Raw genomic sequence first — 16,777 nt, forward strand, 5'->3', positions numbered from 1 at the left:
CCACTTCTAAATTCCATAACTTCAGTTTTTGGATTCCGATTTAAACGTGGGATACCTCTATGAGTTTGTGGTTGAATTCTCTATCGTTCTCCATTCAAGTTTTTCTTCAAGACGAGGGTCAAGTTTTTAACCCATTTTCATGTTGGAATTTTCCAAAGTTCCCATGTCTATCAAAATTGGAGCCCAAAACTCCAGATCGAGATTCCATAACTTCAGTATTTGGATTCCGATTTGGACGTGGGATACCTCTATGAGTTCGTGGTTGATTTCTCTAATGTTCTGCATTCAAGTTTTCCTTCAACACGAGGGTCAAGTTTTTAGCCCATTTTCATGTTGGAATTTTCCGTAGTTCCCATGACTATCAAAATTGGAACCCAAAACTCCACTTCTAAACTCCATAACTTCAGTTTTTGGATTCCGATTTGGACGTGGGATACCTCTATGAGTTCGTGGTTAAGTTCTCTAACGTTCTGCATTTAAGTTTTTCTTCAAGACGAGGGTCAAGTTTTCAACCCATTTTCATGCTGGAATTTTCCGTAGTTCCCATGACTATCAAAATTGGAACCCAAAACTCCAGTTCTAGATTCCATAACTTCAGTATTTGGTTCCGATTTGGACGTGGGATACCTCTATGAATTCGTGTTTAAATTCTCTAACGTTATGCATTCAAGTTTTTCTTCAAGACGAGGGTCGAGTTTTTAACCCATTTTCATGTTGGAATTTTCCAAAGTTCCCATGTCTATAAAAATTGGAACCCAAAACTCCAGATCGAGACTCCATAACTTCAGTTTTTGGATTCCGATTTGGACGTGGGATACCTCTATGAGTTCGTGGTTAAGTTCTCTAACGTTCTGCATTTAAGTTTTTCTTCAAGACGAGGGTCAAGTTTTCAACCCATTTTCATGCTGGAATTTTCCGTAGTTCCCATGACTATCAAAATTGGAACCCAAAACTCCAGTTCTAGATTCCATAACTTCAGTATTTGGTTCCGATTTGGACGTGGGATACCTCTATGAATTCGTGTTTAAATTCTCTAACGTTATGCATTCAAGTTTTTCTTCAAGACGAGGGTCGAGTTTTTAACCCATTTTCATGTTGGAATTTTCCAAAGTTCCCATGTCTATAAAAATTGGAACCCAAAACTCCAGATCGAGACTCCATAACTTCAGTATTTGGATTCCGATTTGGACGTGGGATACCTCTATGGGTTCGTGGTTGAATTCTCTAACGTCCTGCATTCAAATTTTTCTTCAAGACGAGGGTCAAGTTTTCTACCCATTTTCATGCTGGAATTTTCCGTAGTTACCATGACTATCAAATTTGGAACCCAAAACTCCAGATCGAGACTCCATAACTTCAGTATTTGGATTCCGATTTGGACGTGGGATACCTCTATGACTTCGTGGTTAAATTTTCTAACGTTCTGCATTCAAGTTTTTCTTCAAGACGAGGGTCGAGTTTTTAACCCATTTTCATGTTGGAATTTTCCAAAGTTCCCATGTCTATAAAAATTGGAGCCCAAAACTCCAGATCGAGATTCCATAACTTCAGTATTTGGGTTCCGATTTGGACGTGGGATACCTCTATGAGTTCGTGGTTAAATTCTCTAACGTTCTGCATTTAAGTTTTTCTTCAAGACGAGGGTCGAGTTTTTAACCCATTTTCATGTTGGAATTTTCCAAAGTTCCCGTGTCTATAAAAATTGGAGCCCAAAACTCCAGATCGAGATTCCATAACTTCAGTATTTGGATTCCGATTTGGACGTGGGATTCCTCCATGAATTCGTGGTTAAATTCTCTAACGTTCTGCATTTAAGTTTTTCTTCAGGACGAGGGTCAAGTTTTCTACCCATTTTCATGCTGGAATTTTCCGTAGTTACCATGACTATCAAATTTGGAACCCAAAACTCCAGTTCTAGATTCCATAACTTCAGTTTTTGTATTCCGATTTGTACGTGGGATACCTCTATGAGTTTGTGGTTGAATTCTCTAAGCTCCTGCATTCAAGTTTTTCTTCAAGACGAGGGTCGAGTTTTTAACCCATTTTCATGTTGGAATTTTCCAAAGTTCCCGTGTCTATAAAAATTGGAACCCAAAACTCCAGATCGAGACTCCATAACTTCAGTATTTGGATTCCGATTTGGACGTGGGATACCTTTATGAGTTCGTGGTTGAATTCTCTAACGTCCTGCATTCAAATTTTTCTTCAAGACGAGGGTCAAGTTTTCTACCCATTTTCATGCTGGAATTTTCCGTAGTTACCATGACTATCAAATTTGGAACCCAAAACTCCAGTTCGAGATTCCATAACTTCAGTATTTGGGTTCCGATTTGGACGTGGGATACCTCTATGAATTCGTGGTTAAATTCTCTAACGTTCTGCATTTAAGCTTTTCTTCAAGACGAAGGTCAAGTTTTCAACCCATTTTCATGCTGGAATTTTCCGTAGTTCCCATGACTATCAAAATTGGAACCTAAAACTCCAGTTCTAGATTCCATAACTTCAGTATTTGGGTTCCGATTTGGACGTGGGATACCTCTATGAATTCGTGTTTAAATTCTCTAACGTTCTGCATTCAAGTTTTTCTTCAAGACGAGGGTCGAGTTTTTAACCCATTTTCATGTTGGAATTTTCCAAAGTTCCCATGTCTATAAAAATTGGAACCCAAAACTCCAGATCGAGACTCCATAACTTCAGTATTTGGATTCCGATTTGGACGTGGTATACCTCTATGGGTTCGTGGTTAAATTTTCTAACGTTCTGCATTCAAGTTTTTCTTCAAGGCGAGTGTCAAGTTCTTAACCCATTTTTATGCTGAAATTTTCAGTAGTTCCCATAACTATTAAAATTGGAACCCAAAACTCCAGTTCTATATTCCATTACTTCAGTATTTGGGTTTCGATTTGGACGTGGGATACCTCTATGAGTTTGTGGTTAAATTCTCTAACGTCCTGCATTCAAGTTTTTCTTCAAGACGGGGTTCAAGTTTTTAACCAATTTTTATCTTGGAATTTTTCGTAGTTCCCATGACTAGGATGGGGTCATTTTTAGTGAGTCTGTCTGAACAGGCTTTTACCGAATCGCGCGCGGGCTATCGGTATTTGCAACGTGTGCGTGAGGTATCTATCGATGTTCTCAGACCAATCGATAGTGTCGGCTCAAATTACACGTAAACTTAAGAATATTCGCCGGCTAAAAAACGCAAAAGTTCAAAGATTATGAGAGTCAAGGACTGTTGGCTCGCCACGCTGGCATTCCTGGCGTTCCTGTCGATGGCCTCGTCGTCGTTTTCGTCCGAGAAGCCAGTTCCTCCGCCCTGCAGGGCCTGCAGCCAGTTAGTTGGATCCTTTAAGGCAGGACTGGAGCGCACGAAAAGAGGTCATGGGGGCGGGGACACGGCTTGGGAGGAGGAGAAGCTGCGATCCTACAAAAACAGCGAGGTGCGGCTGGTGGAGATTCAGGAGAAGCTATGCTCGGACCCAGAAGTGGTAAGCAAGGACCACTGCCACAATCTGGCCAATGAGCACGAGGCGCTTCTGGAGGACTGGTTCACCCACAATCAGGCGAAGAGCCCCGACCTGCAATCGTGGCTTTGCATCGACCAGCTGGCCGTCTGCTGTCCGCCGAACACCTACGGAGCAGATTGCCAGCCCTGCACCGACTGCAGCGGAAACGGTATGGTTTGATTTCCAAGGGTATTTCAATTTAGCCCCAACCCAAAACTAAATCTCCCGACCGGCCGGTATAGACTAATTAAAGGTATTTAGTCCACAACCGAGCGAGTTCTCCAGTCGATAAAGACAACCAAGTTTATTAGTTAAAAAGCCAGTTTATACGAAATGGATAACCAGATGTACACAAGTTATTGCATTACAAGATTTATAATTAATAAATTTTTTTAATTCCTGACAACCAGATTTAATTGTCTGGCTGTTTTTATGTAATTAAGTCCTTCTGTATGAATGCTATAAATGTGACATTTTATTTTTCAGGTAAATGCAAGGGAGCCGGTACTCGAAAAGGCAACGGAAAGTGCAAATGTGATCCTGGCTATGCGGGACCCAACTGCAATGAGTGTGGATCGATGCACTACGAGTCCTTCCGTGACGAGAAGAAATTACTGTGTACACAGTGCCACGTGGCCTGCGGCGATGGCGGTTGCACTGGAGGTGGTCCGAAAAACTGCCGCAAGTGTAAGGACGGGTGGAGCATGGACTCGGAAGCGGGGTGTGTGGACATAAATGAGTGCCTGGAGCAAAAGCGTCCGAATTCCTGCCGACCGCAGCAGTTCTGCGTAAACAATGAGGGCTCCTTTAGTTGCCTGGAGTGCGATCGCTCTTGCGATGGCTGCGACGGCGATGGCCCGGACATGTGCAAGAAGTGTGCGGATGGCTTTGAGCTGAGGGACGGCAAGTGCCACGGTAAGTAATACACATGTACACCAATTTGCTTCTTAACAACGCATTTACCACCATATGTCTTGCACCTCCGACCAACAAAAGACCTTTCTGCTGAGCAACGTAGCAACTATGTGAGCTATACGCGAATGCTCACTTACTTCGGCATGTGCGTGGCCACCTGCGTCATCTTCCAGAGCTCCACACACATTGCCTGGGGTTGCATTGTTGGGGCGGCGGTGGCCGTGTACATTGCCGTTTCTGAGTACTGGATGAACTCGGAGGCAGAAGGTGGCCACCAGCCCGAAATTGACACTAAGCAGTTGGAGGAACTGATCATGAAGTCATTATAAGCCAAACTCTGCCGGGTTAGAAGACACAAATCGAGCGGTAGTGTTAGGTTTATTTTTTGATAAAGATGAACGAGAGCTTTAATAATCAGTATTCTTGATTAATACCAGTTGCAGTTGCTTAAGCATTCTAACGATTTTTGTACTTCGATTGCAGTCAGCAGCGATTCAAATTCCACGGTGAATCAGCTCGGTGAGGAGTCCACGCACGAAGAACTGTAGCAGTTTCCATAGCGCACACCTTTCGTAGTCAATTTTAGTTTAATAGTTAATAATATTACCATTGATATGTAATTATAAATTCTATTGCCAAAGTGAATTTAAGAAAAGTTATTGTTTTCCTTCACAAAAAATTTTATTTCACCAAGCCGGTCAAAACCACATTTTGCTATTGGTATCACATTTAAATATATATTATATTTGGTTTCAATGTACAAAATCACAAATGCAGTCATAAAATACATTCAAGTATCAATAAATAGTTTAAACATACGTTTCTGACCTAGTCTGTTTTTGTAACGTCCAAATTGCTATTTTGAAGACCAAATTTTGTGTGCAACGAAATACTGTTTGAAGCGGATAAATAAAGGAACTAGCAAGATACGGATAATTCAGTGCACGTAGATCTAACAAACAAACATTTTGGAACAAGGATAACATAGACGAGTTAACAATCACCACCACCATTGTATAAATAAAAACGATAAATTTTACCTAGAACAACTTAAGTAATAAATACGATCCTTCTCTTTGGCCACCCAAGTTTCCCAACACAGCCAGAGTTCCCCAAAACAGCCCTCGAATTTCTACGATCGCGTCAGATGACTCTGACTTGTGCTGGCCGCCAACCCAATCTCTTCATCAGATTCATCCGAATCCAATGGACTCACGCGAATGGCTTGGTACCACTTATTAGTCAGGTCGGCCATTTGCGACTTGCATTCGTGCAGTTCCTGACTGTTGAACCGTCGCGTAAAGAACGGAATGAAGTACTTTCGATCCATGCGCCCAAAGCGATCGCGGGCCTGTGTGAAGGTGACGTCCTCCTCCTCAGTGAGCTCCGACAGGTGCTCCGAGTCGATTGCCTGGCCCCACTCACGGGTCTTCGACAGGGAAATAGACTTCGACCGCTTTCGGCCGCTGCCACTGCGACGGCCTCCCTCCTCAGGGGTATTGCGCATGGAGCCACGTGTGCGGCGTTTCTTGCCGGGCTTAAGATATTTTAGCAGTGGCATCGTTGAGCCGCCCAATACTAGTGTGGTAAACAGCACGATGATCAGTCTGAAATATTAATTTTTTAATGACTTGATATTTTTTGCAAGCCGGACCCACTTACGTAGTTGTTATAATGACGTGGCGCTTCTCCTGGCTGTCGAGGTTTAAGTGTAAAGACAGTGCGTATGAAATGGCCCCGCGTAGGCCTGAAAACCACATGATGAACTGCATCTTGTTGTTGATCTTATGCTCGCGGAATTTGTTGACCAAGAACGCTAGCGGGAAAATGTTGCAGGCGCGTCCAATTAGGCAGAGTACTATTGCCCATATAACAAAAGATAGTTCTACTTGGTGCTTAAACGAAAAAATTGCCAAGCCCAGATAAGCAAAAACGCATGTTTCAGCTATAAAAGCCAGTGTCCTCATCGTCTGTTGCATGGTGATTTGAGTGACCTGCGACGATAACGTGTTAACAATATACGTAAAAGTAATATTATTATTCTAATGCCTCACAGTGGATAGGTTAAAATGCGTGTAGTGAGACATGACGATTCCACAAAATAGTATGGCCATGATACCTGTTGGAAAATAATTATTATATCGGGATTGGATTAAGTCAGAAACACTGATATACCGCTTAGATGTATTCCCTCGGCCAAAACGTAGGGGGCGTAGGTAAACATAAGCATCATGGCAAACTCCAGGGACGGATGCTTTCGCAAATCTATGTGCTTGAGGAGTAGTGCCGATATCAGGGCGAAGATGACTCCAATGCCCGCCGAAGCGAAGAACATGGCGCAGAAAGTCTTTAATGCACTGAACATGGCCTCCCCAGTGCTGGCCTCAGCATTTGCATTGGCCGATTGGGTGATGGAGGCGGTCAGGACAATCGATATGGCGTCGTTCAGGATGCTCTCACCGAACACCAACATGTTGAGAATGGGGTCCACGTCCAGGGCATGGAAAATGGCCACAGTTGCGACAGGATCCACAGCGGAGATAAGCGACCCAAACGCAAAGGACTCCGAAAAGCTGAGCCTAAAATAGGCGGACATTAGCCTGTAATAGCTGGTAATTAATATTTAACATACCGAAACGCAACCTCTGCCAGTCCCAGCAGATAAATTCCCGCCCCGATGACAAGTGCAGAAATCGTTGTGCCGAATATGGCAAACACCAGTATCGATCCGATGTTCTGAAAAAAGTTTCCCTTGTGCAGATTGTAGCCGGACTCGAATATAATTGGCGGTAGAAGCACCAGAAAGAAGCCCATGGGCGAGAAGACCTCCTCGCGCTTCCAGCTGCCATTTTGTCCGGACATCACGTTCAGCGACAGACCGATGAAGGCGCCCAGGAAGACCACCACTATGCTCTCCGGCAGGTACTGGAATCCGGTCTGCAGCATGGAGTGGATCAGCAGGATGCCCAGCATGATCACGCAGATGACGAAAAACAAGGACAGCGAGGAGTTGTGCTCCTGCTCGACGGCATGGGAATCGATGAGCGGTGGCTCCGTGGCCACTGAGGATGCGTTACCCTTCCTCGTGGTGCTTCCGTTGCCAGGAGCAGCAGTTGAGGGCGATAAGTTCCCCGAAGGACTGCTGGCTGACACTTCAGGCAAAGCGTGAGTGGAGTTGTTACTTTCTACCGAGGTGGAGTTAATGGTTGTGATGTTGTTGGGGAGCTCCGGGCCACTGATGTCCGCCGCCGCTTGAAAGACGACCAAAAGGGCGGCCGCACTACAAAGTAGCCAAAACCTCATTTTGACCGACGGGATGTGACGTGGTCGTAAATAACGTTCGCATTTAACTTTTCACAATTTGTTAAATTTGTTTTCCTTCACAAACAGCTGTTTATCGCCCTATCTGACGTTTATCGGGTAGAGTTGCCACATCGTTTCGGTCAACTGGCGCTAGCTTTCTTCATATTCAAACGGAAATTGTGCATGTAATAGCGCTTAATTGTTTTAAAGCGAACTATACTACACAAATAAGAATATTAATCATCAACTGTGTTTGTGCCGAGTCACTCGGTGTTGGGGTCACATAGCTGGCTGATGCTGATAGCTCTTGTGCAGATTTACTGGATGTGAGCAAAATGAAGTCAGGAAAAATAATCAGTCAAACATTGTTTGAGACCCTCTTCGAAATAGATATTTTAAAGGTAAGTATCACTTATTTGCATAACCTATTAGAGTAAAAACCACATTATTGTACTTGTCTTGAAAGAAACAATATTCACCAATGGCTTACTTTAAATTTCAGTCACTACGACAATATAATTGATGGCAAGTATATGCAGTGTCACAAGCTAGCATCTGCAAGTACTATTTGTGATCTAGAATAAACGTGTGCTTGCACATCTGTCCCAACTGTTTTTTAGACACACGCGATCTTCTTTGAGCCCCGGGGGGTCACTGGTCACACCTAATTTAAAAGATAATGAAGCCTCCTGTTTTCGGTTATTTCAGTGGGTATTAGAATTTTTAAAATCTACATGCTGATTACCAAGCGCCTTGATCTTGGCAGACCTTGTTTGTGCCATGACGTGAGCACTTTTTCAATTGCACAGATTGCACGAATGGTATGAAACCCCTAAATTGGTGTACGATTTCCCTTGACCGGAGGGAGTCGGATGACCCAGCCGAAAGGGTCAATCACTCCAGGTTGAGGGGAAGCTAGGATTTCAGCAAATAGTCATCACTTAACAAGGCGCCTTGCATAGCGCTTCGTATAGCGATTGAGAATATCGCCGAATATGTAAAACCGAACTTGTGTACATAGGCAAGGCAGAGAGAGTAAATTTAAATAGATTCTGAAAAGTCTATATACACATAGGTGCCTGGCGTGGTGGCACATAGTTTTGTTCTGATAAGCTCCTATTTCCTGCCGACTCATCTTCCGAAACGCTGGCTTCGCAAGTTTATAAATACGGCTCGCCTCTAAAAATCGACCGCAGTCGAGCTCAGGTTGAGCAGGAAGCAAGTCGGACTTCAGCCGAACCTCGTGAAATCCTTTGATCAGAACCAAGTGAGTAGGAAGGATCCGGAACCAGATCGGAACCACCAAGTTCACTCCCGCGAGGGGTGGCAACGCTAGGCGGGGGAACAGCTGATGCAATAGCAAAAACGTGGAGATGCTGATGAAGTGAAATTGTCTGAGAGTCCCGAGAACGCCAGGAAAGTTTTGCGGCCCCCACGAAGAGCGCCAAAATAAGCCCCAAAATACGTACTGAGTCAGCCGAAGAGAACGCCCCCTCCCGTTCGCGACGATAGGCAGAAGCCCGCTCTCTCGTTAGAGGTATAAAGTCAGAAAGCCGTGAAAAGAGTGCGCTCTTTTTCTACAGAACCGTCACCAAGATAGGACGTGTGTTGGCTGCGCCGCTGATTTGGTTGCCGTCGCTGAACCAGTAGAACTCAGAATCAGTGTGTATAATTTATTGAACTAATAGCCAGTCGAACACGCATTTAAACCAGCCTCCACTTGCCCAGCGACTAGTTTGCTTTTGACCCCGCGCAACGTGCGTGCCGTGAGCGAAGCGCCCCCGACTGCGTGGTAAACACGCAGCATAATGTACATAAAAGAAAAGCGATTATATAAAAAACTATACACAGTACGAAAAGCGTGCGAAAACCGGAAAGTCCCAACAGCCTTGGGGCGGCGGGCAGCGCAGATCCGCAAATGCGAAAATAGCTGTGTTTTGTGAGAGTTCGGAAAATCAATTTCGTCAAGCGTTTTTTAGCTCCCGCTAATGTGGCCTGTTCTCTCTCTCTTCCCACAGCTCCACCAACAACTTAACCGACCGGAACTCACGTTGAAGCCCTTCTCCTCCTTCAGAACTACAAGCTTCGAGCTACACACTACAAACTCCCCAGCAAAATGCCGCAAAAGACAAACGGACACAGCGCCAACGGCTGCAACGGCAGCAATGGAAACTCCTATGACATGGAAGACGGAGCCACATTCCTGTTCACTTCCGAGTCCGTGGGCGAGGGCCATCCAGGTGAGTGTTCCATTGCATCCGCGCCACCTCCTATTGCATCATACCGCTGGTGCCTCTGCATGTGCGTCGTGCATACAGATACAGGCAAATTGCACATTCGGTCGCACTGAGGGATGTACGTCTGCGTCGTATGGCAAAAGCGGTGCTCATAGCCTAGCCGAACCGTTTCTCCAGGCTCTGAGGGCCAGCTGGTTGTAGCCTCAGCCCCTCTACAGCCATTCCCTTTCCCACACCTCCACCGCCTACTGTCTGAGATCTAACAAAATGGCGACGGAGTGCTATGCCGCATACCTTTGTTGATTGCTACCCAATTTGCGCTTCTTTTGTAGCGGCTGAGTAGTGGAAAGAGGGTAGCGAACGGCGAAAAACGTGCTTGTTTACTCAGCGATATGATGGAGTGGTGTTCCCCCGGACCGCTGAAAAACCCATCAAGAGTAAGGGCGATTTGTTACGCATCTCATGTACTTTTTATTCCTGGGACTCGGATTCTTCGCTGCATCGTCAGGTGCCGCAGCCGGCAACCTGGGCCCTCGTAGAACAGCTGGCCACTCTTGAGAGCCCCGCACAGCGGCGGTGCCAAACCTTGTGCTTGTGGGTCCAACGCAATTTATAGACTGGTTCTTTATCGTTTGCGGCTCTCACACTTTCGGGGAATCTGCGTCATGCGCACCATGTGCTTCGAGCTCGTTGGGAGCTGGCCGCTGGGAGCATTCTCTGCGCTCCTCAGCGCTGCTTATGTACTCGTACACTTGTTCGTAGAAGGCGATCAAAACAAGGGCCAAACTAAAACAAACCCACGTTGACTTTGTGGCGCTCCACGAGTCCGCTTTCAAAGCTTATCTTTCCGGCGAAATGCCAACCACGTGTTTCGCTCGAGCTCGGGCTTTTTGCCGCTGCCAGAGTTTGTTTATATCAGCGGGACCGACCAGCAAACGAATGTATTTGACAACAGCTGCCGATAAGGGGAGCGACCTTTTATACTACGCATTGATTACTTTTACCATTCTATATTTTATAATGCTAATTAAGTCGGCTTGGCAAGCCAGCCTCGACAGCTCTGCTTGTAGATAAGGGTCGAAAGCTACCCAAAAGACTACACCCTGAAGGGTTGACATTAATTTCACCTGTCTTCCTGTAACGATTGAGTGACGGGCTTGTTACATTGGGAACGTATCTATACGGAAATGGGGAAGTATTTTTCCATCTCGGAGTTGCTTCCTCGAAACCCTAAATTAAACCACTCTTACCTACATCTTTGCAATAATTTTCCCAGGCGAAATCGAGACGCATCGCCATTTATATGAGTCAACACTTTTACAGTTTTGCCAATTCACGAGCCCATTGCTGACGCAATGTTTAAGTTCAATAACGCTGTTTCCACGGAAAGCTGCCGAAAGTCGAAGGGCTCCGATTACGCGACATGTTTCGGGACAAAGCGTTGGCAACGCGACTGGTATCGGATGAATTCGAGTCAAAGGATTCCAAGCGCGATTCGGCATTGAATTCCATCATATTTTGTTTGAGCAAACGCCATCATTGCCTTAGGCTCTTGTTCTGAGTTATAGACATAAAGTGGCATTGAATTTCGCTGGCAATCGCAGACTGAAAATTAAAATAAATCGCATGGCCTGGCAATTTTTTCTGTCTCGCCTAGGCGGCGACAATCGTTGGGGCAGCGCGTGTGTATTTGGCACAAACACTGCTCCTTCTACTGCCCCGGGTGCTTGGCGGTACACATTATCGTATCTGTACTAACCTTCTCCTCTCTTTTTGCAGACAAAATGTGCGACCAAATCAGCGACGCTATCTTGGACGCCCATCTAAAGCAGGATCCCAACGCAAAAGTGGCGTGCGGTAAGTCCTAAAGAATCCAGGAAACCATGTCTGCCCGGTAAATCTATAAACTGAAATCCCAAACACCAAGGCTACTGACCTCTTTGAGTCTCCCGAAATCGGTTTCTAATACAAACTCGACAAAAGGGCGCCGAAAGAACATATTTGTCTTTAAGGGTGGCAGACCATAAATAAACTCATCCGTAAAGTAAACATTGGCGCAGCAATCGTCGCGTGTGCCAAGCTTTTGGAAGTCGGCTTATTCGATGGCCAGCATAAATAAACAAGGCGAACCGATCTGCAAGGCGATGGGAAGGTTTTAAAGATTTACTGGAGAGGCTGGCTTTGCCATTAAAGGAAAACTTAAACCTATTCATCTTGTCTTATACAGAAACCGTCGCCAAGACTGGCATGATCCTGCTATGCGGCGAGATCACATCAAAGGCCGTAGTCGACTATCAGAAAGTTGTTCGTGAGACAGTGCAGCACATTGGCTACGATGACTCCTCCAAGGGTAAGTGTCTACTAAGTATATCAATTATTTGTGGGCGGGTTCCAGGATTCGTTCCTCACGTCGAAAATACGTACACATTTGTATACCCAATATTAAATCACCATAAAATCAAATCAAAATCAAAAAGGTTTCGATTGGAAGACCCTAAATCTGCTTGTCGCAATCGAGCAGCAGTCGCCCAACATTGCCAACGGCGTGCACATCAACCGCGAAGAAGACGACGTCGGCGCTGGTGACCAGGTACAGCAAAGCTTATCCGTTCTTCTACCGCCTAGCACTAAGTGATGCGGAGAGTGTGTGTGCGTTCGTTCGTTTCGTTTTCATTTTGTTAAGTGTTCCCCTCAAACCGTATCTTTCCCACATTAACTTGGCTAGCTCACAGGCCAACGAGGGTTTCACCTTTATCATTACCAGCAGATGAATATTAGGAGAATTCATTTATTTCACAACAGACCAAAAAATATTTAACAGCGTCCATTTGATATGAAAATGGAATCGATCCCATATTTATAAATAGATTTAATTATTCAATAGCAATCTGCAGATAACAAGTTAAAAGGTGCACCTCGAGCAAATCAGCTTCTGCTGAAATACATAACACACGACACATTTCAATTATACTGCGGGTTTTCTAACCACATAAATTGCATTCTACCTAATCCATCGAAAGATTTTTGTAATCATTAAGAATATGTTAGTTGACGTTTTAAGGTACCCAGCGAAAACGAAGTCTTGCATGCGGCATGTGTTCCCCTATCAAAGAAGACCGAAAGGCTTCCTAGGCTACGGTACAACCAATTTCATCAGACATCAGCTTATTGCAAAGGAGTCCTGATAAAGAAAACATGAGCTAATTTTGTATATGAACATTTACTTATAATCTAGAATAATAGGGTGATGCAAATCATATTATAAACATTACTTACAGACATTTTCCTGTGTGTGTGCAACATTGCTGCGCTCTTTTCTTTTATCTTTCTCTCTCGTTTCATATTTAACAAAACACGATACAAACCAATACCATATTTTAAACGATATTGTGCAATTTGCAATCGCGGTTCGAAACTCACAAAAGGTTTCGATTTTAAAACGTGCAACGTCCTCTTGGCATTGGATCAACAATCGCCCGAAATCGCTGCCGGAGTGCATGTCAACCGCGCCGAGGAAGAAATCGGTGCCGGAGATCAGGTGTGAATTAGAAGCAGTAACGCACTGACAGTCTCGGCAGGCCGGGATCGTAGACCCTTTCCAAAGAGCGACGCATAATATGTTCTTCTATAGATCGCCAATTGGTTACGGATCAGATATTCACGGTGGTTGGGCGTTTATAGGCTCTTTGGAGGGGGTTTTACGCCACTTGTAAAATTTGTGTTTATTGTTTCCTTAATATATTTTCGTAACTAATCGGAAGAGTGTATGACGACTGTACCACTATTTAGTTTCGAATTCATATTTAGTTTAGTACCATATGTAGCGCTGCAATATTGTTCTAGCAATTTCACCTCCCCTCCAACCTAACATTATGTTGCCCTGATTGTTATTTGAAGCTGCAAAATCTATTCGTTGTTCAATCAGTAAATTACGGAAATATGATTTACCTTTAATTTCTTCAGCGTATACAACTGTTTCAAATAACAAATGCACAAAACCAAAGCACACTACCGCTTATTCATCACAGAACACAACATTTTGGCTGTTTAGTTGCATTTCTATGTTCTCTGAACCAAAAGCTTTTTCAATCTCTACCTAATGCATGATTCGCCCTTAAATTTCCTAACCCACATGTATTTTATTTCACTAACTCTACTGACTTTTTGGTTTTGGTTACTTTTGCTTGGAGCTTATGAGAAAAGATCATTATTAAAGTTAAATGCAATTTTTGCAGGGCATCATGTTTGGATATGCCACCGATGAGACCGAGGAGTGCATGCCCCTCACGGTCGTGTTGGCCCACAAACTGAACGAGAAGATTGCTGAGCTGCGTCGCTCGGACGTCTTCTGGTGGGCTCGCCCCGATTCTAAGACACAAGTCACCTGCGAGTACCTATTTAATCAGGGATCAGCTGTTCCCAAGCGGGTCCACACCATCGTAGTGTCCATGCAACACTCTGAGAAGATTTCGCTTGAGACCCTGCGCTCGGAAGTAATGGAGAAAGTAGTGAAAGTTGTCATTCCCGCCAAATACATTGATGCCAACACCATTGTGCACATCAATCCCTGCGGCCTCTTTGTCATCGGTGGACCAATGGGTGACGCCGGACTAACGGGCAGGAAAATCATTGTGGACACCTACGGAGGTTGGGGCGCCCACGGCGGTGGTGCCTTCTCTGGCAAGGATTTCACCAAAGTCGACAGATCTGCAGCATATGCAGCCCGCTGGGTGGCCAAGTCACTGGTTAAAGCTGGTCTGTGCAAGCGCTGCCTGGTCCAAGTCTCGTACGCCATCGGTCTTGCCGAGCCTCTTTCCATAACCGTGTTCGACTACGGAACATCCCACAAGTCACAAAAGGAACTTCTGGATATCATCCGGCGCAACTTTGACCTCAGGCCCGGCAAGATTGTCAAGTAAGTGCAAAGCCCTAGAGTCTAGATACGTCAATATAGTCTCAATAACTAATTTTCAATAATTTTGTGCTCAGGGACTTAAACCTGCGTCAGCCGATATACCAGCGCACCAGCACTTATGGCCACTTTGGTCGTGCCGGCTTCTCGTGGGAGGAGGCAAAGCCTTTGGAGACTGACAACTGACTAGACGCTGACGCGCCGCTTCCGCAGTCACCATGTGCTAAAAGGTCGAAGACATCGTTATCGCCATCAGCGTCAACATCAATAGAAACCACAACACCAACGTAATTTTTAGTTTCGTTTTTAAAGTTAAAAGTCGGGAAGCCAGCCACATCGGCCTGCGTCCTGCTTTGGGCTTTCGTTTCTTACCGCACCTGCGCTCTTCGCTATATAATTTAAACCAATTTGATGTGTGTAGTCTTCTCACACAACACTAGTTGTAGTCGTCATACTACCCCCATATATATACTTAATAGAGGGCTCCAACACAATTGATGAGCTTTAGTTATACATATACATAGTATAGAGTCGCTCAGTTTTGTTATCACAAAAATTGAAGAAGTAGTTAGTCTGCCCTTCAAATACCCTGCAATGTAATTCAGTTGGCATCTATTGAAATTGTATAAAACTAATATCCGCTGCCTAGAAATTGTGCACCATTCTCATGCCCTAATTGTACACATATTTTTGTAACTTTTAATATTGCTATATGTTGTCGTATGCGTTGTATATGTTTAACCAAAAGTTTTTAAACAACTCGATTGTATGTAAATTACACACTGTCTTTGTATTTTCTGTAATCAACCAACCATAAGATAATGTATTTTCCTTTACAAAAATATATTAAAAATACAGATAAAATGATTGTAATGCATACAAGACCTGTATGCACAGACCAGGACGTTTTTGTTGCTAAAACAACAGGATCGGCGTCTTGCGTTGCAATTTATTAACAGACAAATTAAACAGTCATCCAGTTCAAACTGATTCTGGTATTTGACACAAGGGCCGCAAGAGGCGCCCATATAATAGTTAAATCTGAAATATTGTAATATTTAAAATATGTACAAGTCAAGCAAACTTTCACATGACAATGATCATTGCAATAAACTTAACCGACAGTTTTAATTAAAAAATGCTTTGTTTCCAGAAGTCGTACCTTATTTTGACAAAGCTTTATTGTGTTCTGTTATTATACTGATAAGTGTACAAGTAGGGCATGAATTCAAATTAAAGTCTTAAATAGCCGTTATCCAACGAATTTGCAGTGTTTAAAAACACCAACTTTGGATGCATACAATTTGGTATTTAAAATACTGCAAAGTCCCAGCTAAAATTTCCTAATGCTTCAAAGCCTATCGATAGTTTTAATACACTGCAAGTTCCGGCGAAAACGACTAATAGAGGTGCAGAAACATCGATGTTTGCACACATCGATGTTCTTTCAAAAAACATCGATGGATTCTATAATTGTATTATAAAATATAATTTTAAAAATATTGGTGGAATTTGTGTTAAAAATAAAAAAACAATTAATTTATTCAAGTAACATGCTAAGAAATAAAAATGAAAAAATAAAAACAAAAACAAAAGTTCATTCCATTGAGATCATCTTAGATTCTAAAGGGATTACTTTGTAAAGCTATGATAATTCTTGTTAACAAACACAAGTTGGTCAACGATACCGGACTTCAACCGGCTACGGCGATCTGAAATGATTTGGCCCGCCTTGCTAAAGGCTCTTTCTGACTCGCATGACGTGGCTGGAATATATACAAATTAATTAAATATTATTATTAAGGAAAAAATTAACACATTACAAACCTTTAGCGTGCTTTCGAACAGTGAGGGCCCTAAAAACATCGATGGCCCAAAAAAACATCGATGTTTTTAGAAATTTG

The 16,777-nt window shown here is 43.7% G+C and overlaps 3 protein-coding genes across 8 annotated transcripts; 2 read left to right on the forward strand and 1 right to left on the reverse strand.

The window, feature by feature from the left end:
• Positions 1 to 3,134: 3,134 nt before the first annotated feature.
• Creld (Cysteine rich with EGF like domains) lies at positions 3,135 to 5,239 on the forward strand. 2 transcript variants are annotated; one of them, XM_017082582.4, is made up of 3 exons: positions 3,135 to 3,675; positions 3,993 to 4,421; positions 4,905 to 5,239. In XM_017082582.4, the coding sequence occupies exons 1-3, from the start codon at positions 3,219 to 3,221 to the stop codon at positions 4,967 to 4,969; spliced, it is 951 nt and encodes a 316-aa protein (XP_016938071.2). In that variant the 5' UTR covers positions 3,135 to 3,218; the 3' UTR covers positions 4,970 to 5,239. The 2 variants fall into 2 exon arrangements, with proteins under 2 accessions (XP_016938071.2, XP_016938062.2); XM_017082573.4 differs by having other exon boundaries at positions 3,136 to 3,675; positions 4,503 to 5,239.
• Nhe1 (Na[+]/H[+] hydrogen exchanger 1) lies at positions 5,145 to 7,832 on the reverse strand. Its single transcript, XM_017082527.3, has 5 exons — positions 7,054 to 7,832; positions 6,597 to 7,000; positions 6,476 to 6,540; positions 6,084 to 6,415; positions 5,145 to 6,028 (listed from the first exon to the last, which is right to left on the reverse strand). Exons 1-5 carry the CDS (start codon positions 7,722 to 7,724, stop codon positions 5,554 to 5,556), a joined length of 1,947 nt encoding a protein of 648 aa, XP_016938016.2. The 5' UTR covers positions 7,725 to 7,832; the 3' UTR covers positions 5,145 to 5,553.
• Positions 7,833 to 8,843: 1,011 nt separating this feature from the next.
• On the forward strand, positions 8,844 to 16,012 carry Sam-S (S-adenosylmethionine Synthetase). Of its 5 annotated transcripts, none has more exons than XM_017082553.4 (7): positions 8,844 to 8,991; positions 9,743 to 9,964; positions 11,741 to 11,818; positions 12,189 to 12,311; positions 13,387 to 13,499; positions 14,197 to 14,876; positions 14,951 to 16,012. In XM_017082553.4, the coding sequence occupies exons 2-7, from the start codon at positions 9,841 to 9,843 to the stop codon at positions 15,057 to 15,059; spliced, it is 1,227 nt and encodes a 408-aa protein (XP_016938042.1). In that variant the 5' UTR covers positions 8,844 to 8,991; positions 9,743 to 9,840; the 3' UTR covers positions 15,060 to 16,012. The 5 variants fall into 5 exon arrangements, with proteins under 5 accessions (XP_016938042.1, XP_016938051.1, XP_036668770.2 ...); XM_017082562.4 differs by lacking the exon at positions 8,844 to 8,991 and adding an exon at positions 9,102 to 9,261; XM_036812875.3 differs by lacking the exons at positions 8,844 to 8,991; positions 14,951 to 16,012 and adding exons at positions 9,109 to 9,386; positions 12,439 to 12,551 and having other exon boundaries at positions 14,197 to 14,363.
• The last annotated feature ends 765 nt before the right edge of the window (positions 16,013 to 16,777 follow it).

This window comes from Drosophila suzukii, chromosome 2L, assembly GCF_043229965.1.
Source record: "Drosophila suzukii chromosome 2L, CBGP_Dsuzu_IsoJpt1.0, whole genome shotgun sequence".
Classification (NCBI taxonomy): domain Eukaryota; kingdom Metazoa; phylum Arthropoda; class Insecta; order Diptera; family Drosophilidae; genus Drosophila; species Drosophila suzukii.